The following is a 26,299-nucleotide window of genomic DNA, read 5'->3' on the forward strand; positions in this document are numbered from 1 at the left end:
GCAACGCAAGTTGTAAAATTTTACAATCATTTATACTGTAGTCAAATTATGTCCGAGGAAAGCACTATATTTGTCGTATAAAAGTATTATTTTATTTTTAATCATATGGTAAAACATCAAACAATTAATTACTATTGCTAATTACTAATTTTCCTAAAACATGTATTATAAAAAATTAATTAATTATTAATTAATAAGAAGTAAATTTAAAATAAGTAAATTTAATTAATAGAAATTGGATCTAACAGAAAAAATTAATTCTTTATAACATAATGAATCAATATTGGAATCTTTAAAAAAAAAATGATGTCTTCATTTCGTGTTTAATGGATCATACCTGTGTTCAATAAAAAAAAAATAGTCTAATCCCCTTTGGAACACACTCCTCTGTTCGGCCCATAATGCCTGAGAAGCACCAAGAAGTCTCGGGTGCTCTTATGAAATTCCATAAACATTTGCTTTTTAATGTGCCTTTTCCTACAAATCCTAGAACCTCTTGGAGACTTCTCAAAGCATCCATCTCTATTCTCTAACCACGTCTTTATTTAAAGCTGTCTCACTTCATCCCATCATCATCATCCACATCATAACCAACGACAAAACATCTCCTTTCAATCTCCAAGGAAAAAGTCCAATGGCTTTGGCTCGTTTCGCTCTGAAACAACTGCAGCGGAGGGTGGGATCTGCTTCTGCTTCTTCCACTGCGGAAACTAGGCCAGTAATCGGTGCTGCCCAGAACCTCGTAACCAGAAGCTTTTCTACTGAGAAAGCGAAATCTGATCAAACCACGGAGGTGACTGTGTCTGAAGGCAAGAAGCCGAGGTTATTTCCTAGGAGACAACGAAGAAGATGGCCATGGAGGAACGATGACAGAGACTTCCCGCCTGCCCTTAGTGGTACCTTCTTCTCTCTGCACCATTTACTCACAGTATATATTGATGTATCTCGTTAAGTTGACAAGAGATCATAAATTCACAATCTTCTGATGATGATCTTGTTTCAGAGTTCTTCCCATCTGGGCTAGGGAATGCACTGATGCAAGCGACAGAGAACATCAACAGACTATTCGAGAACATGAACATAACACCATGGTCATTGAGTGGGCGTGTGAAGGAGAGAGACGATCACTACAAGCTGAAGTATGAGATGCCAGGGATTCCCAGAGAGAACGTGAAGATCACCATTGATGATGGAGTTCTGAACATAAAGGGAGAGCACAGGGAAGAGAAACAAGAAGAGGAAGAAGACGAGTACTGGGCATCAAGCAGCTATGGGTACTACAACACGAGCCTGGTCCTGCCTGATGATGCCAAGACTGATGAAGTCAAAGCTGAGTTGAAGGATGGTGTGCTCACTGTTACGATCCCCAGAACTGAGAAGCCCAAGAAGGATGTGAAGCATGTGTCTGTTCAGTGATGAAGGATTAACTTGAGCTGCTGAATCTTTGTTCACTGTGTGAATAACCTGCGTTGTGTTTGCGTCGTGTCAACAGATAACCTGTCTTCTTTCTTGTGAAGATGAATCGAAGTTTCTGGTTTATTTCTTATTTTCACCTTAGAAGAGCTCTCTCAGATACAAATTTTTGTCCTTAAAATCTCACGTTTCACTTGTCAATTGTCATAATCCCTCACAACTGCTGGTTGCTCAGTGCTTTTTTTCGTCACCCCTTTCTATCCGTAGTTAGAAATGTTCGGGAAGTGGATTGAGGGCCAACGGCCCAGCCCAACTATCCGAGTGTTGTTAGTGTGACTACATGGGTCAAATTTAAATATTGTTAGGGTAATTAGAGATAATTTTTTAATGAATTTTTTTTTTTTAAATTCACGTATACTCGAATTTGGAATTTTGTACTTGACTATTCATGATTAAAAAATATTTGTTTTTTAAATTTACGTATACTCGAATTTGGAATTTTGTACTTGACTATTCATGTCCCTCTCATCAACTCTCTCATCAGAACTATCGACTATTTGTAGCTTGTTTTTAAGATTTTTGTTTTTTTGCAGATTTTTTCTAAAATTTTGTTTGAAGTACTGTTAAGTATTATATATAAATATTTTTTTCAGTGAAAATTTAAAATTTTGATGTTATGAGGGATTACTTTCTTCTACTAAACGCAATTCTGTTTGTTGGCATGTTTTTGTTGCCTCTTCCCGAAAGTTTTTTTTTTTTTTTTTTTTATAAAAGTGGGGGCAAAGCCCAAGTCAATAAAATTAGACTAAGTCAGGGGATTTAAATCCCATACAATCCTTTAAAAGCACGTCCCTTAGAAATAAAGGAACTGAGTCAAATAGAGATGAGTTAGAAATTTCGGCCTTTGCTAAGGAATCTGCCACCATATTTCATTCACGCGGGACAAAATTGACCACTACATTCCAGCTAAACTTGAGTAGATTCTTGATTTCCAAAAGGACTAAGCTTCCTCTAGTCTGGGGTTCAGGATAAACATTAATTGATTTCACCAAAATTTTTGAGTCAGATTCAACTATGATGTTTTTAAATCCCATATCCCAAGCCAGTTGAAGACTCTTCATAACTGCCCATTTCTCTGCTTCAAAAGAGTAGCACTGACCAAGGTTCTCTGAAAAACCCACAATCCAAATGCCATTGCAGTCTCTGAGCACTCCCCCACATCCAGCTTTTTTGGATGTTAGATTGACAGCACCATCAGTATTGAATTTCACCCACCATTGTGGAGGGGGTTTCCATTTGATAGATATCCTGGCGATCTCATGATCCTTAGAAGTAGCATCCTCACTCATGACAAAATATTTCCAGTTCTGGAGGATATTTGCTATGGGATTAGCAGGCTTTTGAAATCCTTCCAGAAAGGTAAAGCAATTTCGCCACTGTCACAGCTTCCAAATTGTTACACCCCAAATAAGGTTCCAACTAGGAGAGACTCTCGAGAAGGAACCCTTAAGATTTAGTTCAAACCAGTTTTTCAAGAAGCCCAAGAAGGATGTGAAGCATGTGTCTGTTCAGTGATAAAGGGTTAACTTGAGCCGCTGAATCTTTATTCACTGTATGAATAACCTGCGTTGTGTTTGTGTCGTGTCAACAGATAACCTGTCTCTTTCTTGTGACGATGAATCAAAGTTTCTGGTTTATTTCTTATTTTCACCTTAGAGGAGCTCCCTCAGATACAAATTTTTGTCCTTAAAATCTCGCGTTTCACTTGTCATAATCTCTCACAACTGCTGGTTGTTCAGTGCTTGTTTTCGTCACCCCTTTCTATCCGTAGTTAGAGATGTTCGGGGAGTGGATTGAGGGCCAGCGGCCCAGCCCAACTATCCAAGTGGTCTTTGTGTGACAACATGGGTCAAATTTAAATATTGTTAGGGTAATTGGAAATTATTTTTAATTTTTTTTTTAATTCACGTATACTCGAATTTGGAATCAACTATCTCATCAGAACTATCGGCTATTTGTAGCTTTTTTTTTTTTGCTTTTGTTTTTTCACAGATTCTTTTTATTAGGAAAAATTTTGTTTGAGGTACTGTTATATTTTTTTCAGTGAGAATTTAAAATTTTGATCTGTTATGTTATGAGGGGTTATTTTCTTTTATTAAAAGCAATTCTGTTTGTTAGCTTGTGTTTGCTACCTCTTCCTCATGGAAGTTGAAAATGCATGGAGACAAACTAAGTAGGCCAAATGTGGGCCCATTTCCATTTTTGGGGAGAGAAGTGGGCCTGTGCGAGGGCCCAAATAAGGAGAAGGGAAGAAGGGAATGAAAAGACGAAAGAGAGACTGACAAGAAACAGAGATGACGAAACAAAAAAGAAAGGAACAGTAACGTGCGGGCGCGAAGGAGACGAGAAAGGGCAACGTCCTATCATCTTCTTTTACTCCTTCCGTGCAGAAATCTACCCTCCTTTCTCTTCCTTCTCAAAACTGGACCCCACCTCTTCAACCTGAATCATTATTTTTGAGCTTTCCTTGAATATAATATTCTCGTAGGAGAAGAGAAATTCTTGAATTATTCTTATACTATTCAATAAAAATATATTATATCAAATGATTATAAGTATAAATTATTTTTATATGATATAAAAAATATAAAATACAAAAAATTAAAGATATATTATATTTTAAAAATAAGTTTATTAAAAAATATGTCTAATTTTATTTAATTAAATTAATATAATTTTACCATACAAAACATTAATGACATGACACATCAAGTTGATTTAAGAATTTCTAGTTTTATGATTAGTGGGCGAAGAGCATGGATAATCTAATATAACAATTAAATATAAATAAAAAGGTCTAAATCTTGCTAGAAGGTAATCTCTTATGTGAGATTCCCTCAATTAATTTTAGTGATCTTCTTTATGTATATTTCCTCCTTCAGTGTTTCAAATATTTTTCACAGAAAAATTGTTAAATTGTTTCACCTAGTTAAAAACATTTCAATATTTTAGCTATATTCTCATTAATTAAAAAAAATTCAAAATATCTTATCGAAATTACAAAAATTTATTAAAATTATGAAAATCAAAATCAAAATTTGTAGTTTGAATTAATTTTTATTTTAAAAAGACTCTTTATATAAAGAACTGGATCTATGAGTGAAATACATGATAAATACTTGATTTTTTTTATCATTATTCATAGTTTATTTATGTAAAAGCTTGTATTTTGTTGCCAAACTTGGTGGATTGGAAGTGTTTTTTTATTGAAAAAATAATAATATGTCTGAAACTTGATCAAAAGATTAAATCATGGCTTACTTCTAGGAATTCACTTCTCAAACATTATTGCTATTATTTGAATATATTTCCAGATTCTTTCCCACTGTTCTTTTATCACTAAACTAGTTTCTCATAAAAAAATTAATACATGAGGTTTTGTTTTTGATCTTAAAAATTAATGCATCGCCAGTTCATAATTTCACTTGTAGACAAGAGATTATTTAACATAAAAACATGCGAAAATGATGAAACTCTTCCATTCTTATCACATTAGCAAACTTTAAGAATAGGTTTCACATGAAAGGAACTCTCATTTATACCATATGCTAATTTGAAGTTAAGAAGAAATATGACACTTAGTTTAATTAATAAGGAGTTGTACTAACTTCATTTGAGGTCTTAAATTTGAGTTTTAAAAATACAATAGCATTCGAGGTGTGCTATTCATTTAAAAAAAAAAATCATGTTTCAACTTAATTCAAATTAATTCGGACTTTCCTTAAAATTCTTTCATCAATTGTGTGGGACTGGTGTAAAATATGTGGGCCCTGTGTGCAAATATATATATATATATATATATGTATATGTATATCATATGCTAGTTGGAAAGAGACTTAAATATCAGATTTTGGTCATCATAAAGTCATGATAATGAAGCTTTCATCTCATGCATCCCTATCAAATGACAGGGGTAAAATTACTGACTGAAAAGAAACTTTATGACTCACCTGAAAGTCTCTTAAACCACAAAACAGGGCCCCGTCTCCGAAGGTCTCTCACACAACACAATGCACACACATGGATTCTTCTTCTTGAGGGTCAACCCAACAATTTGGCTGATCAGGGAACGAGTAAATACAAAAGCAAGAGGGTAATTTGGTATACCCAATGTTCATTTTCTTCACTGTCTTCACTGTTCCATTTCCCCAGTTCACCATTTCCCCAAAAACACTTCACTTTTGATTGGTGAGTGAAGCCCATGGAATCTGCTCTCTGTCTCTCCTCCAGGAAACATCACTCTCTACTTAACACTTCTTTTGCACTCTCACCCATCACTCTTCAAACCTCAGTTCATACCTCAAACAAACAAGCTAAGCCCTCCTTTCACTACTGTTTCCTCCTCCCTTTTTCATCACTTCTCATCTTATTATTGCCTTCACTTCACTGTGACTTACATCACTTTCCCATGGCTTCACCTTGTAGCAGTAGCAGATCTAGAACCTGCCTTCTTCATGGAATCCAAGTTTCAATCACTGTGGCTTTCATCTTTTCCCTCACACTTCTACTTCTTCTACCTGCCAAATCAGGTAAAAGTTACATCTATCTGAATCAGTTACTTCTGGTCTTGGCCTTTTCATTTCTGTGCCGTCTCAAATAATCTAATCTAAGCCTCATGGTTCTTGTTCCTTCATTTCTGTCACTGTTGAGGTGGATCAGGGTTGTTGCAGGGCACAGAGAGGGATGTAGAGGAAAGTGGTAAGGTGATAGGGTCTAAGCCACCTAGTTGTGTGAATAAATGCATGAAGTGTAGGCCGTGCTTGGCTACACTGGTGGCTCCTGATCACCAGAGGAAGAAGGAGGAGGGTTTCAAAGTGTCGTCTCGTGGGGAAGATGATGATACCTACTATTTGCTTTCATGGAAATGTAGCTGTGGGAATAAGCTGTTTCATCCTTGATTCAATCATCTCTGTCTCTCTCTCTCTGTCTCTCTCTCTCGTTATCATTAATTCTCATTTACAGAACTAGAGAAAGCAGAGTGGACGCTTAGTGTAGTTGGAGTTTCTGGCATTTTTCAGCAGTAAATACAGAGAGGCCTTAATGTTATTAGTTAATATATATCAATGTTGTTAACTTTAACAAGACACTGTTCTTTATTTTTCTTTCTCGTTGTTGCAATCTCGCCGACATAAATAGAAGATTATCAATTACTTGTTTTGGAATGATATCGTTGATGCGAATTATTTGAAAATGAAAATAGAAAATAACCCCCCCCAGTTATCTTGACCTTGTCATGAAACAGAATAAAAACGTTTTCCGTGGTATTGTATTAACAAAAAAAAAACGCTTTTTTTAATTATTGTTAAATTAACATAGTTTCAAAAAAAATCATGCCTGATAAGAAGTTGATACGTTTTAATTATATTATTATAATGATTAAAATTAAAACTACTATTGTTGCATGAACTGGAAATACCTCCATGATTATTTTTCTTGAGCTACTTTTATCCACATTCTTATGTGTTACATAGACTAAATTGAATTCATGTTTTGATAGATGAATTTGAATTTAGATTTATGATAAGTGCATATTTTATAATTAAATAGGTATATATTTTAGTTTAGATTTGATTATATTTATTAAGATTTTATATTTATTTAATTAATATTTATATATTTTTCCTTCATCAGTTAATTATAAGATAAAGAAGAAATTCTCTGCAAATTCTATTCATATATCTTCTTTCATTTTTGTATACAGGGAATATTACAAAAGATATTGAAGGATAGAGGAAAATCATATAAAGAAAAAATATATTGAAGAGGCACACATAAGAGGGAGCATGAGAATTATTTTAAAAAGAAGATAATAGTTTAAATGACATCAAATTTAAAATAATATTATGAAATTTTAAAAAGATCAGAAAATATTAATAGCAAAATATTATAAATAAAAGCTCATAATCTTATTCAAAGATATTTAAATTTTTATTTAAATATATCAAGAATTTCTTTTAAAATGTTTGGAATTCATAGAAGTACTTTAAAAGCTGAAAATGAGATCATTAAAAAAAATTTATAAATCATAATCATTTTTTACTTTTTAATTTTCTCTATGATTATTTTTTAAAATTATAGATTTTAAAATAGTATTATTTAATTTTAGAGTTAAAATTTAAATTTATCCTCATATTTTTTTTTATAAAAGTGTTGGACATTTTAAACTTTTAATTAGGACAATGGTTTTTTTGAAGTATTTTTTTCAAGTTTAAAAATGTAATCTGCTAATGTGACAACTCATGGGGTCTACGTGTGGTTCTGACTTGGTTTTAAAGCTGGATAGTCTGACTCTTTTGACCTGCCACTAGGAAGACACTGTCGATGTCACAGCATACAATGCCACACACACACACACACAGTCACAGACAATGAAGGTTAGAGGCTTGGATGACGAGGTCGACAACAATAAGTAAAAGCAAAGAGTGAATTGAGGAGACAGAGGAAGACCAAGAAAGATAATACTGGAACTTAAAGGAGTGGTGGAGTTTGGATTTTCCACCTAAAAGCTGAGACCAGGGAACCATCGTAGCAGAACTAGTGAATGAATGAAGGGAACTAGAGAGGTGGACCAGTGATGTGGATGACTGAAGCAGTGAACAAGTGACTGTGTGATGCCAAGACAATAACTTGATGAGCATAGGCCAGGTCGAGGAAAGAAAGGAGACGAGGTCAGATTTTTTAGAGCCATTGAGGTCACAGTCACAGACACAGACACTGGAATCTTCAGCAGAGGAAAAGAGAATGGAAGTTGCCGCGGCACAAACACTGAGCCGTAAGCACGAGATGAGGTCACATACTCACACTACAATACATAGTGCCACACACACATAGAGTCATGGACGATGAAGGCCGGAGGCTCAAAGGATGAGGTCGACAACGATGAGTGAAGCGAAGAATGAATTGAGGAGGCAAAAGAAGACTGCGAAAGACAGGACTAGAACTAGAGAGGAGTGGTGGAGCCTAAACCCTTCTTCTACTGCTTTCTGTTAACAACGAGGAAGATTCAGCCATTCTCGAGACCTTAAGTGATTGCCGCTGCAACTTGAGGGGGAAGCAAGGCAAGGAAGACCATGAAGTAACGGTGATGACGATAAAGAAGAGAGAGGCATGTATATGGTCAAAAGAGTCAAACTAGCCAGATTTGAAGCCAACTGAGAACCCCACGTGGGCCCCATGAGTTACTAGATAACAGCGGATTTCACTCCTAGGTAATGGAAGGACATTTTTTACCTTAAATAATACTTTAAAAAAATTACTTTATTTAAGAGTATAGAGTATTCAATATTTCTATAAAAAAAATACAATGATAAATTTAGACATTAATCTTTAATTTTATTATATATTTTTAAATTATTCATTTTTAATAGAAATGTAGCTCAATTAAAAAACTAGTTTTTTATTTATTTTGTTTTGACTCTTTGCTTATATATATATATATATTTTCAATTATATTTATGTTTCTTGTTTTTTATGTTGATTTAATGGTTGGCCAACATTTAATTAAATTTGTAGGTAATTTTGATAAACTAGGAGGTGAAGAAAAAACCTAAATCTTGAGAAATAGACATCAATAAATATGATAAGGATAATTTTAAAAATTTATGGTGACTTAAACTATAACTTTACAGTTTAATTAGTTGTTTAGGTATCGTAGGAATGAATTTAATACTAATTTAAAAGTGAATAATAATTTAAAAGAATATTAGGACACTTTAAAAATATTTATCACTATAATTGATTAAATAGTCAATTCAAAAGATAGAAACTAGCAATCTATAAGATGAATTTTAAACTCCAATACTTCAAGTGATTGTATTTTTATCATTATTATTTTCTTGATTTATTCTTGTTATTTATATTCTTATCAAATAATTTGTTTTATGTTTTTTCTTAAACTATTAATTATTTAACTTAATAAAAGCGTAACTTCTCTGTGGGTTCGACACCTACAATACTTAAGGTAATTTATTACTGTGATCTTGTACACTTGCAAAAATATTTAATTTAAAATTTTGTATTTACTATTCATATATTTAAAATTATTTACTTGGGTAATATGAACAAGAATTAATGGTCAATTTTTCCATTTAACTTTACTCAAAAAGTCACTAAAAATTCTAAACTCAACTATGGGTCAATTTTATTTGTCAACTTTAAATATTCCCTCATTCCTCATCCTATCATTTTCTCATTGTTAGTTCACCATTAGTTAGCCCTGCATTATATTTTTAATTTTTTTATGATAAAATATTTAAGTTGAGGGTGCCTTGACGTTTTGAATAAAAGTTGAAGAGTAAAAATAACCTTTAACTAGATAAAAATATTAAAAAAATAGTATGACCCACTAATAACTAGTGGATATTAAGTGTTTTTTTGCATTAGGGTAATGAAGGAGGAAATCTTTAATCTTTAGGGACAAAATTGACTTATAATTGAGTTTAGGGTCTCTGACAACTCTTCAAAAAAAATTGAGGAGTAAAAAAAAAAAACCCTTAACCCTATAAAAAATAAATCTATGGGTTGTCGTACTTATGTGATATGTCTTCAGGTAGTGTAGCATATAATTGTTGGGATTTGAAATAATTAAGATAGAGTAAGTATTTAAAATTCTAAAAAAATGTAAAAGAATATTTTTAAATATAAACTTTTATGTTTTCAAATAATGGATTTAGTTTAAAGTACAAATTTAAATGGGAGAATTTCAATTAAGGATTATGTGATTTAATTATTAGCAGGTATCAAAAAAATTTGAAACTTTAGTTCAATCTCAGAGGATTGAAGTGAAAATAATTTCAGTAAGGAAAAGATTAAAGTACCTTTCACTTGTTTATTTTATCTGAGATTCAAAATTATTAGTTATTAATTTTTTTAATTTACTAATATGAGTTGTAAATTATATCAGTTTGTCAGACAAGCAACAAGTCAGTAATTTACAATTTGATATTAGTAAATTAACAAGTAAAGTTAGTAAATTAACAACTGATTTTGCTACTTGTGGTTGAATAATTAATGTTCAACTCATGTATAAATATTAACAAGTTAAATTATGTAATTTACCACTCACATTGATAAATTAATAAGTAAAATAAAAAAAATTAATAATTAATAATTTTGTATTTCAAATAAAATTAATAAGTTAATAGTATTTTAATTTTTTTATTATAATTTTTTTTTTGGGTGCAAGTGGAGCATATGTCAAACATAAAGTCCTTAGGATCATACCAGAAATGGGCAATTATCCCAACCCGAAGAGAGGACAATAATGGGTCAATCGGACCTATTCGGGTTGACAGTTAACCAACAAATACCTAAAGAAACTGTAACGCAAGTGAGCCGTATGCAAATTTGCTTCAATCGTTTGCTCTTCAAATGGCTCTGCTAGCCTCCACCTCCACCACCACATCCAGTCTCCGTCTCTACTTCATCTCCTTCTACGCTTTTTCTAATTCCTCCAATTCTTCCTCCTTCCCATTCCCTTCTCGTCCTCTGTTTCGACCTCTTTCTTGTCATTCCAGCGTCGGTTGTCCCGGCCGGTGTCACGCCGCCAGCCTCGGCCCTCCTCCTCCCCCCCGAACCGACCCACCTCCCGGAAATGATCCTCGTCAGCTTCAAGGTTAGGAATATCGCGCCTTTTTTTAAATTTCAATATCAGTTTTAGGTGTTTAATTGCATTGATTTGCATTTTTTTTTTTGGGTAGTTTTCAAGTTCTGGCTTTCAATTAATGTGGTATGAAGTGTACGACCGTGGTTTTAGGTTATTCGAAATTTTGCGATTATTTTGTGATTGGAATTTGCTTTCGGTTCAAACTGAAAGAGATAAGGCGATGTTTTAGGTCCATTAGTTAATTTGAACACTTTGGGAAAATTTGTCTTCTTTAAATGGAGATACAGTAATTGAGGTTTTTAAGACTTAAGTTATCTCTTTTGGAGGTGTGATTTGACTCGGTCAGTATGATGTGTTCAAGTAAAAGATTTCTATCTCCTTCTGATTTTTCTAAATGACTTTGGTGGAGAAACTTTCCTCTTTAAGCGTATGGGAAATTGAGATGACTGGTAATTTATTTGACTTTTTTCATGGTGTTTGCTCCTTTTTATGAATTCCTTGTTCAGAACAATGGAGACAACCGCTTTGTCACTATTCATTTCGGAGATTACAAGAGCACTTAAATAGTTGTTAGAATTTGAAACTAGCACGCAATTTCCATAATTACAATCTAACTATATCAGGTTATAACCAGGTTTATCCGAAGACTGCATTTAATTTTCTTCCTTTGATGTAACTTCAGAATTTTCTGTCATACTTGCCAATTGCTTGGTTTCTTTTCTTCAGATATCAGGTTTAATAGTTGAGCATACGGTAGGTCAGATGTTGGCTATAAGATATTTGTTATATATGAAACTTTGGTTCAAAAAGAGATGGTAAAATTATTTAATTAAATCAAATCTGGTGATACCTTGCAGTTTTAACGGCGAACACCTGTTCTTTATTATATTAAAATGCAAGAATTATTGACACAAAATCACTTTTATTCCCCCCTGTAAAATTTGTTTGAAATGAACTTTTGTTTGGTGTTCATTGAGTTATATTATATGTAGACTTAATTTCATATCACTTATATAAGGTATGTCTGTTTTGGCAACTGCAAAATGTGTATTTGTTCTTAAGGTGTTTTGGTGTTTCTTCCATCACATGATGAGCTTTTTGATGCGTCACTCTGTGAATAAATCATGCATTGCTGGATTTGCCTAGCCTTGCCTTGCAACGTTTCATACATGTTAATAGTGTCAGTAGTGTTTTTGTATGTTCTGTAATATTTGAGTTTATCAGGTATCATATGTCCAACTTCAATTACTCATGATTTGCTTGTTTCTTCTTCTATAGCTAGGTGAAGCTTGCAGTACTAACAGTATTCCTTTGTTTTTTTTTTTTTTTTTAAAGAAGCAGGCATGGCTACATCTTGGTCCAAAATTAAAGATAGAGTACAGATCTTCTTTGCTGTTCTTTTCTGGATGTCTTTATTCTTTTGGTCGTCAGCATGGGATGGGAGGAATGGACCAAAGAAAGGATCAAGACGTAGAAGATAACATGCCGAGCATTTCACTTGTATATACATAGCAAACTATAGCTTAGGGGATAGAATCAGAATATACAGTGATGGAAAAGAGCATTTAAATGGGTGGAGAAAAGAATGTTCCTGATCCTGAGGCTCCATTATTTCTTTGCTTGAAAGCTTTTTCATGCTTTAGCTGATCCAGTTTCTTTCTGAATTGGCCAGTTGTGTAACAGACAGGGCGATTCTTTAACTAGCGTTCAAATGAATTTGAGCTTCCAGAATCAGGGCTGTATTTTAGGGTCACCCACGTTGAGAGATCTTGGGAATCATCGGTTAATCTCTAATGTCCTTGCTTTTTGGAACGGTAAAACATGTCTGCAGATCCTTATAGTTTTCATCAATTTTTAATCTGGTCCTTGTAGTTTTATTTGTTAGAATTGAACCGTTATACTTTCACCCGTTTAACACATTAATCCTTCCCATCACTACACTGCTAATATGTTTTAACACCGTCAAGTCAAGGTTCTTAGTCTGACCCATCAACATCTTCCATGGTGGCAGCCCCGGCAACAACCATTTCTGCATCTTCACCTATGAAACGACGTTGCTTGTTTGCTTTCTGAAATTTCTTCCATCCCCATTGCACCATTGACTTCAGCTACACGTATCGAGAGAATTACCAGCTAAGCGTTGCCGTTTTCACTTTGTTTCCTATTTTATTCTATTTCCTTAAAATTTCTACAGGGTGTTCTTTACAGTTTCTCTACCATTAAAATTCTGCCAAGGTACCTAATTTGCACGATGCCTTCTACAGTTGCAGTCATGAAACAAGAAAAGTGAACAATGTCCTTTTTTGGTTAACAAATTGGGAAAGAAAACAATGAAAAAACTTGTTTTTTTGGACATGGGCTCTTTTTAACATATCGTCGAGACGTCGGGGGATTTCCGAAGGTAGAAGAAGAAGTAGTAGTAAGCGACAATGGCGTCAGACTCTGAGGATTCGTATAGTAATAACAGCAGCCATGACCAACAGAAGTTTGGCAAGCTTAGATTCAAAGCTTCACTCTATCAACGCCTCCTCTGACTTCAATGAATTACAAAATGGCCAAGAGAAGAAAGGAAATTCCCCACTAGAGCCGGTAATTCGGGCCGAGCCTGACGGGCTAGCCCGAATTAGCCCGATAAATTTTAGGGCCGGGCTTTAAAAAAGAGATTTTTTTTATGTTCGGGCCTATTCGGGCCAAGCCCGATTAGGGTTCGGGCTTGGCCCGAATACCCGAATAATTTTTTTATTTTTAAAAATATATAATATATAATAAATATTAATTAATTCTTTAATTTTTAGGTTATTTTATACTAAAATATCATATATTTGAGTCCTAAACATCATTTAAGTATTAAAAATGTATATTTTATATTTTTTTATAAAATAAAATAATTAATTTTAAAGTAAAAAAATTAATTAAAAAATTTTAAAAATAAAATTCGGGTATTCGGGCCGCCCGAAGCCCGAAGGAATTCGGGCCGGGCTTAGTCATTCGGGCTTTTTAAAAAACGGGCCTGTTCGGGTTCGGGCCTATTTGGGCCGGGCTTATTCAGGCCGAGCTCGAATAGGTCCGGCCCGCCCGAATTTCCAATGCTATTCCCCATAGATGGTTGGCGAGGACATAGATGGGGTTCTTGCCGGAACTGCTACCAGAGACACTGATGGGTCAGAACCATACTTAGAGTGTGTTTAAATTAAACAATTTACAATTGAAGTTAACATCTAATTGAAGTTAGTAAATTGAAATTAAAAAAAATGACGTGATTTATATTTAGATATTTTTTAAAAAAAATTAGTTGAACAAATTAAAATTTATTTGAATGATTTAATTTATAAGTTAGTTGAAATGAATAATAACATAAATAAATATGAGTTTTGTTATATAATTTAATATTTTTAAGAAAAAATTATTAAGTTTAAAATTACAATTTTTAAAAATTAAATTACAAATACAAAATACATTAATAAGTCAAATATCTTAATTTTTAAAAAGCTAAAATTAAACAATAAAATTTGAAATATTCAAAAGAGCTAAAATAAATTCATAAATTATAAAATATTCAATTTATATAATCTACAATTTAATTTTAGTATACAAATCTTATTTCATTTTAATCTTATTATATTTTTCCCCTCTATTTAATGTTTCACAAATAAAGTTATATTAAATGGAGTGTATTTTAATTAAATAATGAAACAAGATTTTAATTGTTTTTCTTCCTTTACTTTGTCTTAGTTTATAAATTATAATTAAATATTAAGTAATAAAACCCAGTACAATCATCTTCTTCCTCCTCAAAGTTGAGTGCCATGCATATACACTCAAAAATATACATAGTATCACAGTGAGCACCTTCTTCCTTTTGCTCCTCTTTTCCTCTAAGCCGTTTGTTTTTTTTCTTATCTTGCAGAGTCTTTGCAAACCCTTTCAACTTCATCTCCCTTCTATACTCCTTCCCTCCCTTTGCTTTTCCCTCTCCCCACCACTAGCATCATCTCCCTCTCCCACCACCGTGCATTTGTCATCTCCCTCTCTACTTCAATGAATGAAGGAAAGCAAAGCAGACACGATGATCCTCGACTTCCATGGACAACAATTATGGCTAGCACTGATATGGTTAGTGGCAACAATGTTGGAGATAACTGTTGGTGCTTATTAAAGTGAAGAATGCGCGGGGTAAAGTGAGAGAATATGGACCGGAAGAGGAATCTGACAATAAATGCCCAACCAACATTCATAATGTGCGTCAAAAAAGCTTCCCCATTTGACTTTGCAATCAATGCTCGTTCAAAATTTTTTTCATCCAAACATGTTTTAATGAGTTTTTTTTATTTCAACTGAGGTTGGACTTTCTCTAACCTCAATTAACAAGTAATCCAAACATGTACTTAATAATGTTAAAGTATTTTATTGATTTAATGATAGGAAGGATTAATGTGTTTAATTGGTAAAAATATAAGGGTTCAATTCTAACAAATAAAATTATAGGAATCTAATTAAAAATTAATATAAACCCTGCTGATGTATTTTTCTTTTTGGAATTTGTAAGAGCCTTGGAAAATAAAATGCATGGTGTGAAGTGAGCAACCTTATCTTTCCTATGGACTGAAAGTAAGGGGTTTGATGATTGGAATTTGGAGGCATTATTGTGTTGGACGTAAGTTAAATAGTATTAAATTAATCTGTCAACTGTGCAGGTGTATTTCCCCTGAACTTTACACATGAGATATCTTGCTGGCTACTACCACGTTTCACAATCTTTTTTTTTTTCCTTTCCACTGTTAGATTAGACCCAATACGGTCTCTAGGTTGGCACAGCATGTTTAGAATTAATAATTTAAATAGATCAAGCTTATTAAAACTAAATATTTTAACTATATTTATTTAGATCAGACTTAAAATTTATAAATATATAAAAAAATTTATATATTTAAATTTAACCCTAACTTCTTAAGCTTTTGGGCTTATTCTAATTGGTCCAATTAAATATTATTTTATTTTTTATTTAATTTTAATTTTTATTTTATTTTATTAATAATAAAAAAGAATTTGAAAATTTAAATTAAGCCCATTTGAATTCGGCTTGGCTCAAATTTTTTTGAGTTTATTCGAGCAGCTCAAATAAGCTTAAAATAAAAAAAATTAAACTATCAAACCCAATATTAAGATTTTTTAAATTTATTTAAGCTGATTTATTAAGTTTGGTTCAAATTACTGACTTAAATGTCATGATGCGAGGATATAATTATCAGTCTCACAATATAACTTTTATTCGACGGTGCTGGTATTTTCACCAAACTCATTAGTGCATATAGACTACTGAGGGCCGATTGGAGCAAGTGGGTTAGTAATAGCGTTCTTTTAATTACTTGATGCCACTTCAAGAGGCGTCCAATGTGATGATTGACGAAGACGACAAGTTTTGTTGGTTTCTCTGACCTCTCTGCCAAAAGAGAAGGCAAAGAAAATAAGAAAGTATTTTCTATGGGCGTGTCCCACTGTCTGTAATGAAAAAATATCAATGCATCACTGGGGGGAGTGCCGCAGAATTATCTATCTGAGTTGAGAGGTTGGTGCTTTGGATTTTTCTTGCCTTGGTTTTCAAAAGCGAGATCTTCAGAATAATTGTGATATTCCATCTTAAAGGTTGTCTTTTTATTGGTGGACATGTTCTGGGTCCTATATTTTCTACTGTTGTCTATTTGTCTTGTCTTGGCCGTCTTTTTATAACCTTGATTGCTTCTTGGATGGTTAAGAAAAGCTCAAGCTGCCATGACATGGTCCTGTCAACTAGAAGCTAGTAAAGTAATTGTGATCGATCTTCCGCTCCATGATTAAAATGAACCGGTTATGTGGATTAACCTTTTGCTGTACATATCTCTTGTACCAGTATATTGTGAACTGATACTATTTATCTAACTCGTATTTCCATTAACATGTTATTGTAACCACCGTATTTTTCTTCATTAATAATGAAAGCCGGAAAATTACCTTTAAAAGGTGTTGACCCTAGAGATAAAAAATAGGCAAGTCTGACCGATATGATCTTATCTCTTAAGAGTTTAAGCTCATGGGCTTGGTTATTCTAAAATTCATTATTTTTTTTTTAAACTTTACTCTTATTCAAAAGGCTTAAGTTGGGCCTGTAAACTTGTTCTTACTTTTTTTTTGATTTTTTAAAATTAAAATATTTTATATTTTTTAAGATATAAGTTATAATATTCAAATATTTAAAATAAATAAATAGAAGTTCGTATATTAAAATATAAATGTATATTGTAAATTTCAAATTTAATTTAAAAATTGAAAAATATTTTATTTTTTAGAAATAAAAATAAAACGAACTTAAAAAGGCCGCCCAAACTTAAATCCCTCTTTTAGGGCTTATTAAAGCAAGTTTTAAAGCCTGATTTTAAAAATATTATTTTTTTAAATTTAAACTCTTATCAAAATAAATTTAAATAGATAGTTCATCAAGTTTAATCTTTATTCTTGATTCTAATTGACCTATAATTTATTAGCCTTAATTTGGAGTCTGAAAGTGCTAAGGCAAAAAGGGGTGTCACTTTCTGTTACTTGCCCACATGCCATATCATACCAACTCGTGGCCGTTCATTTTTTTCTTAACTCAAAATCTTTACAAGTTTATGACTTTTTTGGTTTATTACGGCTTGCTTAATTTCAATCTATGTGCGACTTTTTGATTTGTTTCTATTGACACTTTATCCCAATAATTGGTTCGGTGAGCTTCTACACTTTAGATCTTATTATGAGCTTTTGTTCAAAATCTCTCTCTCTCTCTATATATACGCGCACACATACATCTCTGTTATTCTATACGATCTCTGCTTTTCCTAAACTTATCTTTCTCTGCACTGGGGAAGCAAGCTCTTGTATTCTGCAAGTGCTTTCTTTTTCATATTTTGTGTCACCATCTTGTGTTTCTAAACTGCAAAACATGCTACTTGGAAGCTCCTCAGCGCCAATTCATAGCTCATGGCTACATCATTATTCCAAAGATTGCTCCTTTCCTGAGTCAGAACCCATTCTCTATCTTCCTTGGACGAGATCAGTTTCACTGACCAACTCAAAAGATGCAACGCAATCCTGTACCTCCGACATAGACTTTCTCAACCCATCAAAGCTTAACGGCAAAAGTCGCTTACCACATCTACGTTGTATGATCTCGCAAAAGAATGAACAGGACTTTGAGGTGAAAGAAAGTGATGATGAAGCAAAAAACCCATTTGAAAAAACTTACTCTCAAATTCTACTGAGCTCTGGTTTGGGTAACAGAATGGTGAAGCATGAAGAGGAAGTAGAAATGATGGGCGATGGAAAGGGAGGCAGTGGATGTGGTGGACATGGAAGTAGATGCGATATCTGTACTGGTGGGGGTGATAGTATGGATGCTTATTATCAGAAGATGATATTAACTAACCCCAATAATGCTCTTTTGCTTGGAAATTATGCCAAGTTCTTGAAAGAGGTACAATAATTAGTATATATTTAACTTAATGATCATGGAATGTTAATTTTTTTGTTGTTGGGATTTTTCTGATTTTTAAAATGTAAATAGGTGGTTGGAGATTATGAGCAAGCAAAGGAGTATCTTGAAAGGGCTGTGTTGGCGAATCCAGGAGATGGCAGTCTTCTGTCTCTCTATGCAGAATTGATATGGCAAACGGAGAAGGACTCAGATCGAGCTGAAGTCTATTATGATCAAGCTGTTCAAAGTGCCCCTCATGATTGGTGAAAAATGATCCTTCATTTTATGTTCATCATTTTTTTTTTTGGAAGTAAGGTTTGGCAAATAAAAAAATGTGTTTTTCTATAAAAAGAAATGAGATAAGTGCATTTTTTTTTAAAAAACATTTATCTAACTACTAAATAATGTATATAAGTGGGTATCTTTTCTTGAACCTTGATTTGCTGCATTACAAAAGATTAGTTTTTTTCACTAGAACTAACCTTGTTGGAATTATGATCATCATTTTATTGATAATCTAATCTACAATTATTGAATTAAGCTTTCCGTAAAGACTTGGCTTTGTTTCTTCCTAGTTTATGAAACTAATGCGGAGGGCCTAATCATTTGCAGTTATGTGCTTGCTTCTTACGCTAAATTCCTGTGGGATGCTGAAGAAGACGAGGAAGCCAAAGAGTGGAGCCATAAATCTGATCAGAGGCATACATATACTCTAACTGCAAAATAAGAGAAGTCATCTTTTCAATTCGTAGTGTTCCTGAAAGTTTTGCAATTTGTATATCTTTAGCGTTTGAAATCGTGCTGTGAATAAAGAGCTGCCTTTTTGTTTTTATTACTTTTTTTCCCACATTAATTTTAGAGTGGGTAATTTGGATGAGCTATACTCAATTCAAGTCGGACTTATTTAAATTAAATTTAAAATTTTTAAACTTATAAAAAATTTATATAATCAAATTCGATTCTAACACTCTGAGGCTTTAGGTTTATTTAGGTTAATTCGAATATTGAAATTGCTAATTTTTTTTCACTTTTCTTAGAAAAAAAAATTTCAATTTTTATTTTTAAATTAATTATTTTAAGTATTATAAAAAAAATATAAAATATGCATTTTAAAAAAATTGTAGGTTTTTAAAATTTAAAATCAATATTAAATGAATTTTAAATATTTTAAAGATATTTTATATATTAAAAAGAATAAAAATATTAATATTTTTTAATTTTTTAAGTAAATATATATAATACTGTACTCATACATATATTTTGTTAGTATAAAAGCTAAGAATTAAAGAATTAATTAATATTTGATTTATCTGACGTATTTTAAAAAAAATGTAAAATGTTATTCATGTATTTGGGTTAAGTGTAAATATAATTGAGTTTGCTTGAATTTTTTTAGACTTATTTAGACCGCTCAAGTAGATCTAAATATTAAAAATGTATAATTTTGTTAAGGCTGATCCCAATTTTTTTTTTAATTTATTTGGACGGGCTCCACCATCATAATTAACTGTCATTCCAATGGAATATTGCAATAATATGGGCTCAAATAATCCCCACACACGTGTGTGAATGGTTTTTTCTACAGTAGAGGGGCAAAGTCAAGCAAAAGAGATTGAAGTTATACTATCTTCGTTTAAATTATAAAATATTTTTAAAAAAATTTAATATCTCAAAATATAAAATATTTTTACAAAAATAAAGTTTTGTTGATATTGATTTTTAATATTATGTTTTTTATATATTTTCTTTTTTTAAAATTTTTTTATAAATAAAATATTAAATTAAGAATATTTTTAAGAGTTTATAATTTTTTCTAAAACAATAAAATTATAAAGTGTATTTGATAAATTTTATTAATATATTTAATTTTGTTTGAAAATATTTTATAATTTGAGATGAAAAAAATAATAAAAAAAATTATTTATAATCAAGTAATCAATACTCGTTTCTTAATAGTATTACATACATCATATTGGATAGGTAAACAAAAAAGAGAAAATGATAATAAAATTTTTTTAAAATATATAAATAATAATTTGATTCTTCAAAATATCATAATTCCTCTAAAGTTTTAGGGACTTTTTTGACATTAATAAATTTATATAAATTATTAAATTGCTCTAGTTGAAAATAAATTATTCACAATTATTTTTCTTACATTCGCAAATTTTTATTTTATATTCATAACAATGCAATAGCAAATCACAACTTTATATGTTAAATTTTTATTTACTATTGCATTATTAAGAATATAAGAAGAAAATTTAAAAATCATTAATTTTCAATAAGGATAATTTAATAATTTATATAAATTCATTAATAATAGAAAAGTCTTTAGAAACTTCAAAAAAATTATAACATTTTGAGGGATCAAATTATCATTTATACATTTCAAATAAATTTTATTTATCATTTTCTCAATAAAAAATGTTCATGATATTAGTGTTGTCATCAGTATATGGTTAAAATCTGAAAATTTTTGTTATATCATATTAAAAATATATAAGAATAAGAAAATATTAATTGAACAAACTAATTTTGAAATACAGTAATTTATTAATAGAAAAGAGCCTCTAGTCATTTATTACAAATAACACTTAAACATCATCATTATATTATAAGGGGGGAAAATAATCAACAGAGAGACAAGGATAGTAAATCAAACCAAGTGTAATGCATTAGTTAGGATAAGAGATTATTTTATTGGCAACAAAATTATAATAAAGAAAATATTTTATTTCTAATAATATAGTAATAATATCTATATGTTGATAAAAGCAAATAATGAAGCTGCCTAAGTCCAAGTCCATATATCAATTGAATATCAATATCAATTGTCCTGCTATCCATCCGAATTGTTTATTACTTTACACACACACACACACACACACAGAGACACGCACAAATATATATATATATATATATATCACCAAAATGTAATTCATGCAGCCTGTGGGTGATTTGCGAGGTTGCTTAGAAGAAGTTTAAGAACCCAGTTTACCCAGTGACCTATGAGGACAAGAAAAGTATTTGGTGAGTCGCTTACTTCTAGTAGGTTTCTAGAGACAAAAGTAAACGAAAACACAACACTAGACTTTGAAACAAAACAACAAAAAGTGAACTTTAAGATCCAGAGGCAAAAGGGGTCAGGAAAGGAAGAATCTATTCTCTAAGTCCTACAAAAGCATCCTCTTTCAAACACACCATCTTTGTCTCCAGGTTAAGAATCTTTCCTCAAATATTTCCTCTCCTTTTTAGTTTTCTTCTTTCGAGCAAGGCCAAGAATCTTAATGGGTTCTAATGGCATGCCTGCAGGAAAGGTATTGCATCATCACATGGATTGTTTATGGATTGCCCTTCACTAATAATGACGTTACCCATTTTACTGAATTACATAATGTGGCCTCCTTCCCCACATTCTTTCCATCATTGGAATGCATGCCTCTTCATTTCTAAATAATAATAATGCTCAATAATTCCCAAATGGTCTTCTCTTCTTCTCTCTCTTGCCTTCTTCTTCTTCTCACCTTCTCTGTATTAACTTCCCATGGTATATCATCATCCACTGAGATGTTTGTCTTTTTTAGTCTTGAAAAGTTTAAACATATCTCAGTTATTGGCATGAAAACAGACAGCTTTTTGCTTGGAATATTTTTTATTAGTGTAAATGTGTTTCTCTAAACCAGCTTGTGTTTTTTCTTTGTTTGGGCTTGTTTGAAATGCAGTTATGGGGGATAAGTTCTTTACAGGAACATATGGAGTGAACTATGGTAGGATAGCAGATAATCTGCCTTCACCTCACAGTGTGGTTACACTGCTTAAAGCTGCAAAGATCAATAACATCAGAATATATGATGCTGATCAGAGTGTTCTCACGGCCTTCAAAGGGTCTGGGATTGCGATTGTGGTTGGACTTCCAAATGAATTCTTGAAAGAGATCAGTGTAGGGGAAGATCAAGCCATAACTTGGATCAAAGACAACGTTCAGCCATTTCTTCCAGGAACTAAAATCAGAGGGATTGCTGTGGGAAATGAAATCCTGGGAGGAGCAGATTTGGAGCTCTGGGAAGTCCTTCTTCCTGCAGCGAGAAATGTCTACAATGCCCTTGATAGGCTTAATTTAGCGGATGACATTCAGGTTTCAAGTCCGCATTCTGAGGCTGTTTTTGCCAATTCCTTCCCTCCATCTTCCTGCACTTTCAGAGAAGACATTGTCCCATTCATGAAGCCTCTCTTGCAGTTCTTCTCACAGATTGGCACTCCTTTCTTCATAAATGCATACCCTTTTCTGGCCTATAAGAATGATCCTGAACATATTGACATTAACTATGCTCTCTTCAAGAAAAGCCCAGGGATTTATGATGCAAAGACAAAGCTTCACTATGATAACATGTTTGAGGCCATGGTTGATGCAGCCTATGCTGCTTTGGAGAAGGCTGGGTTTGAGAAGATGGAGGTTATTGTGTCTGAGACAGGTTGGGCTTCTCGTGGGGACGCGAATGAAGCCGGAGCCACAGTGGAGAATGCCAGGACTTACAATTATCATCTGAGAAAGAGGCTTCTGAAGAAGAAAGGGACTCCTTATAGGCCAAAGATCAAGGCAAGGGCTTATGTGTTTGCTTTGTTTAATGAAAACTTGAAACCTGGTCCAACATCAGAAAGAAACTTCGGATTGTTTAAGGCTGATGGAAGCATTGCCTATAACATTGGCTTCACTGGCCTAAAGGCTTCTTCAGCAACCTCTTCTCTTCTTTCCTTCAAGGTATGGAATACATATACCATGAAAATATCAATTCATGAGTATACTTTGCTTCATATTTCTTAAAAGTCATTAACTATTTGTAACCACTCTTCACATCTCTGTTTGCCCTATATACCTATTATACTCCGTTGCAGGGGAAGCTTAATAAACCAATATGGTGAATGTTGCACCATATGTTCATTATTAGGTGTTATCTGATATAATTAGTAGCAGACACAATCACAAGTTTCCTGCTTTAAGATACCTGTTTCATTTTTTTGGGGGGGGGGTGTTTATCGCTGTTGGTCAATGTTTCTGACATGTATTTTGCCTTGCAGGGAATTGGATGTTCTTACATGTTGGCTATAACAACTAGTGTTGCTGTTCTTCTTTTAGTGTTATAATTATTGAGTCAGAGATTGAAGACACAAAGCTCACTGTCTAATGGACTTTTATTCTTTTCAATTAACCCTCGTCACAGAAATGTACCCTTGATTAGGCATTCCTCGTTATAGTTGATGATCCAATCTTCTTGTTTCTTTATTTTTCCCACCTCACATTTGAGCAGTGTAATATTTAATCATGTCTATTTAATCTATGATTCTTCTCAATGCCATAGCTTTCTAAATTAACATGATGGAAATTCAACTCATCAAAAGAGTTAAATTACGATGCAAATGATAGGAACATGTTTTTTTCTTACCGAAAAGGAATTTGCAATAAAAACATACAATAAAGTATTAACGAACAAATTAGTTCTATTTCTTTAATAATGGCACAATATTATGAGAAGAAGGGAGATAAATACATAATGTGGAGCCTGCTTATTTAGGTCACTCCATATATCTTTTTTTTTTTTTTATAGCACCATATTGCTGTAACAGAAAATCATGATTTCTAATAAATCAAATTCGTCAACAAATGGAGAAAATGAAAGTTGAGAATTATTAGTACACAAAATAAGTATGCATAGAAATTCACAGCTTTTGAGCAAACAGAAAAATCTACAACGTGAGAAAAACGAGGTTGCAGTGCAATTGGGTTTGGGAAGTCTGTGTTGACTTTGGGTAAATTAAGAAGGCTGAGGCTGGAGGGGAGTGATTTTCCACAATTCCAGCGCCTTGCAACCGAAAAGGCTAGAGTTCAGAGAACACCGGTGAACGTCGTTGAACTTTCTCTCCTGGGTCCCACGTGCAGACTTTGGCCCACGCTTGTGATGTGATTAAGATTTAAGACAATGCCGAACGATGCCCCCATCCTCGCGTTAAATTAGCCGAATTTTCAAAATTCTTTAATTTTAATTTGATATAATATTCCATCCTGCAATGAAATTCTCTTATTGATTTGAAATATTGTTTTTTTTTAGAATTTTCTGGAAAATATTTTTAAAATTGAGAAAATACTTGAGAAAAACTTGATGTAACTAACAAATGCGCGGGGAGAAAGTATGAATTGAAGTCTCAGTGTAGGAAGGGACGGGAGAAGAAAACGTAGTGGTTTGACTCGGCTGGTGAGAAAGGAAAGGGCGACCCAGGAGGACAGGACGACCCGCATTCAACACAACACGGACCACTTGAGTCCTCCCTTTCCTACCGTGTTGAATATTCACCCTCTTCTCTTATTTATACCCTCCATGGTCCCCTTCCACTCATTCATTCTTCATCAACCTTCTCATTCTCATTCTTATACACACACACAATACTTGTTCTTCATATATCTCCATTCCATAACCATGGCCAATACTGCCTTTCCCTTGCCGCTTTATTTCTTCCTTTTCTTCTTCTCCGTTGCGCCACAGCCGCCGTCCATGTCGTCGGAGACTCCACCGGATGGAGGATCCCGATAATGCCCAATTCTACACTACCTGGGTCTCCGATAAAACCTTTCGACTCAACGATACTCTCTGTACGTCTATAATTTATTTCCCATTTATTTATTAATTAATTCAAACCCTTCTCTTTTTTTATTTCTAGACTAAATATCCACCCCCCCTTGCTTTTACTTTTGGTAGCGTTCCAATTCGCTACAGGTCAAACACGACGTCGTCAAAGTGCCGAAAGCATTTACGATTCTTGCAGTGAAAAAAGTAACACGCTGAAGGTCACCACCGGCCCGTATAGCTACACCCTCAATGAAACCGGAAGCCACTACTTCATTTGCAGCTTTGGCCAGCACTGCCAGGCGGCCAGAAAATTAGCCGTCGTCGTCTCCGATGCTTCGTCTCCGACATCGTCGCCTTCTCCGACGTCGTCCACCCCCCAACCTCCTCCTCCTCCTAGTTCTGCAGCTTCTCGTGCCTTTGCTGGATTCATCTTCATCGTCGCTTCCGTTGCCTTAGGGAATCTCATCCTCTAGGTAGAAAACTATTACGATGGTACGTGATTTGAGAAAGTGTGTGGAGAGCATGAAGAGAATTGACAGTTCAGTTCATAATCAGTTTATTGTACGGTGAAAGTTTTTGGTAGTGTTTGGTGTTGCTATTCATCCATCTCCATTGCTTTGTATTATTGATGTCAGGTCCAGAATAAAATTTGATTTTAGGTAATTTTAATTTTATTATCTTGCTATTATATTCTCCACGAGAATTAATTGGATTTATTAGCGAAGAGAAGCCAAGAAAGTTGACTCAGGCGAAGACAGAAATGACACTTCATTCCATTCGTTCCATTGATTGCAGAGATTGACGCCACCTTCCGCAATGAAAATTCGAAATGTCTATCAATAACTTTTTGGGTAATATTTTTTTTTTAATTTGTAAGACATTTGTAAAAAAAAATATTTTAAAATGTAAGATATTTTAAAATATTTTTTTTATTTTATATTTTTTAATATTTTTTTTATAAAAAAGCATTAATTAAACAGAATTTTAAAAATTTTAGTTTGTCTAAAAAAATGAGATTGTAAATCATGCTCTTTCTGTTTTAATTATCAAATACTTTTTAAAAAAATTTCACTCATCAATAAATCTCATTAAATATATTTAATTTTATTTTTT

General features: G+C 32.8%; 6 protein-coding genes across 7 annotated transcripts; all 6 read left to right on the forward strand.

Annotated features, from left to right (window-relative positions):
- The first annotated feature begins 553 nt into the window (after window positions 1-553).
- On the forward strand, window positions 554-1,820 carry LOC129291752 (26.5 kDa heat shock protein, mitochondrial-like). The gene is made up of 2 exons (XM_054929274.1): window positions 554-896; window positions 1,004-1,820. Exons 1-2 carry the CDS (start codon window positions 635-637, stop codon window positions 1,414-1,416), a joined length of 675 nt encoding a protein of 224 aa, XP_054785249.1. The 5' UTR covers window positions 554-634; the 3' UTR covers window positions 1,417-1,820.
- A 3,965-nt stretch (window positions 1,821-5,785) lies between these two features.
- Window positions 5,786-6,491, forward strand: LOC129290434 (EPIDERMAL PATTERNING FACTOR-like protein 8). The gene is made up of 2 exons (XM_054927196.1): window positions 5,786-6,002; window positions 6,133-6,491. Exons 1-2 carry the CDS (start codon window positions 5,882-5,884, stop codon window positions 6,369-6,371), a joined length of 360 nt encoding a protein of 119 aa, XP_054783171.1. The 5' UTR covers window positions 5,786-5,881; the 3' UTR covers window positions 6,372-6,491.
- Window positions 6,492-10,790: 4,299 nt separating this feature from the next.
- LOC129291621 (uncharacterized) lies at window positions 10,791-12,811 on the forward strand. The gene is made up of 2 exons (XM_054929085.1): window positions 10,791-11,086; window positions 12,413-12,811. Exons 1-2 carry the CDS (start codon window positions 10,843-10,845, stop codon window positions 12,556-12,558), a joined length of 390 nt encoding a protein of 129 aa, XP_054785060.1. The 5' UTR covers window positions 10,791-10,842; the 3' UTR covers window positions 12,559-12,811.
- A 5,097-nt stretch (window positions 12,812-17,908) lies between these two features.
- Window positions 17,909-19,395, forward strand: LOC129291812 (uncharacterized). Its single transcript, XM_054929338.1, has 3 exons — window positions 17,909-18,563; window positions 18,654-18,826; window positions 19,176-19,395. The coding sequence occupies exons 1-3, from the start codon at window positions 18,033-18,035 to the stop codon at window positions 19,288-19,290; spliced, it is 819 nt and encodes a 272-aa protein (XP_054785313.1). The 5' UTR covers window positions 17,909-18,032; the 3' UTR covers window positions 19,291-19,395.
- Window positions 19,396-21,951: 2,556 nt separating this feature from the next.
- Window positions 21,952-23,915, forward strand: LOC129291788 (glucan endo-1,3-beta-glucosidase 11-like). Of its 2 annotated transcripts, none has more exons than XM_054929314.1 (3): window positions 21,952-22,113; window positions 22,289-23,325; window positions 23,643-23,915. In XM_054929314.1, the coding sequence occupies exons 1-3, from the start codon at window positions 22,029-22,031 to the stop codon at window positions 23,706-23,708; spliced, it is 1,188 nt and encodes a 395-aa protein (XP_054785289.1). In that variant the 5' UTR covers window positions 21,952-22,028; the 3' UTR covers window positions 23,709-23,915. The 2 variants fall into 2 exon arrangements, with proteins under 2 accessions (XP_054785289.1, XP_054785290.1); XM_054929315.1 differs by having other exon boundaries at window positions 21,994-22,049.
- Window positions 23,916-25,022: 1,107 nt separating this feature from the next.
- On the forward strand, window positions 25,023-25,741 carry LOC129290512 (umecyanin-like). Its single transcript, XM_054927297.1, has 2 exons — window positions 25,023-25,209; window positions 25,316-25,741. Exons 1-2 carry the CDS (start codon window positions 25,134-25,136, stop codon window positions 25,657-25,659), a joined length of 420 nt encoding a protein of 139 aa, XP_054783272.1. The 5' UTR covers window positions 25,023-25,133; the 3' UTR covers window positions 25,660-25,741.
- The last annotated feature ends 558 nt before the right edge of the window (window positions 25,742-26,299 follow it).

The sequence above is a fragment of the Prosopis cineraria genome, unplaced genomic scaffold (assembly GCF_029017545.1).
Source record: "Prosopis cineraria cultivar Desert tree isolate PC_DT_omini unplaced genomic scaffold, ASM2901754v1 PC13, whole genome shotgun sequence".
Lineage (NCBI taxonomy): Eukaryota > Viridiplantae > Streptophyta > Magnoliopsida > Fabales > Fabaceae > Prosopis > Prosopis cineraria.

What these genes read in the sequence shown, in the direction of transcription:
- LOC129291621 (XM_054929085.1), top strand. Translation starts at nt 10,843, where the DNA reads ATGGCTCTGCTAGCCTCCACCTCCACCACCACATCCAGTCTCCGTCTC. An exon ending in TGATCCTCGTCAGCTTCAAG is followed by an intron (nt 11,087 to 12,412) that starts GTTAGGAATATC and finishes TTTTTTTTAAAG; the next exon opens with AAGCAGGCATGGCTACATCT.
- LOC129291788 (XM_054929314.1), top strand. Translation starts at nt 22,029, where the DNA reads ATGCTCAATAATTCCCAAATGGTCTTCTCTTCTTCTCTCTCTTGCCTT. An exon ending in CTCTGTATTAACTTCCCATG is followed by an intron (nt 22,114 to 22,288) that starts GTATATCATCAT and finishes TTTGAAATGCAG; the next exon opens with TTATGGGGGATAAGTTCTTT. An exon ending in CTTCTCTTCTTTCCTTCAAG is followed by an intron (nt 23,326 to 23,642) that starts GTATGGAATACA and finishes TTTGCCTTGCAG; the next exon opens with GGAATTGGATGTTCTTACAT.
- LOC129290512 (XM_054927297.1), top strand. Translation starts at nt 25,134, where the DNA reads ATGGAGGATCCCGATAATGCCCAATTCTACACTACCTGGGTCTCCGAT. An exon ending in TCGACTCAACGATACTCTCT is followed by an intron (nt 25,210 to 25,315) that starts GTACGTCTATAA and finishes TACTTTTGGTAG; the next exon opens with CGTTCCAATTCGCTACAGGT.
- LOC129290434 (XM_054927196.1), top strand. Translation starts at nt 5,882, where the DNA reads ATGGCTTCACCTTGTAGCAGTAGCAGATCTAGAACCTGCCTTCTTCAT. An exon ending in TCTTCTACCTGCCAAATCAG is followed by an intron (nt 6,003 to 6,132) that starts GTAAAAGTTACA and finishes GAGGTGGATCAG; the next exon opens with GGTTGTTGCAGGGCACAGAG.
- LOC129291752 (XM_054929274.1), top strand. Translation starts at nt 635, where the DNA reads ATGGCTTTGGCTCGTTTCGCTCTGAAACAACTGCAGCGGAGGGTGGGA. An exon ending in CTTCCCGCCTGCCCTTAGTG is followed by an intron (nt 897 to 1,003) that starts GTACCTTCTTCT and finishes ATCTTGTTTCAG; the next exon opens with AGTTCTTCCCATCTGGGCTA.
- LOC129291812 (XM_054929338.1), top strand. Translation starts at nt 18,033, where the DNA reads ATGCTACTTGGAAGCTCCTCAGCGCCAATTCATAGCTCATGGCTACAT. An exon ending in ATGCCAAGTTCTTGAAAGAG is followed by an intron (nt 18,564 to 18,653) that starts GTACAATAATTA and finishes AAATGTAAATAG; the next exon opens with GTGGTTGGAGATTATGAGCA. An exon ending in CAAAGTGCCCCTCATGATTG is followed by an intron (nt 18,827 to 19,175) that starts GTGAAAAATGAT and finishes AATCATTTGCAG; the next exon opens with TTATGTGCTTGCTTCTTACG.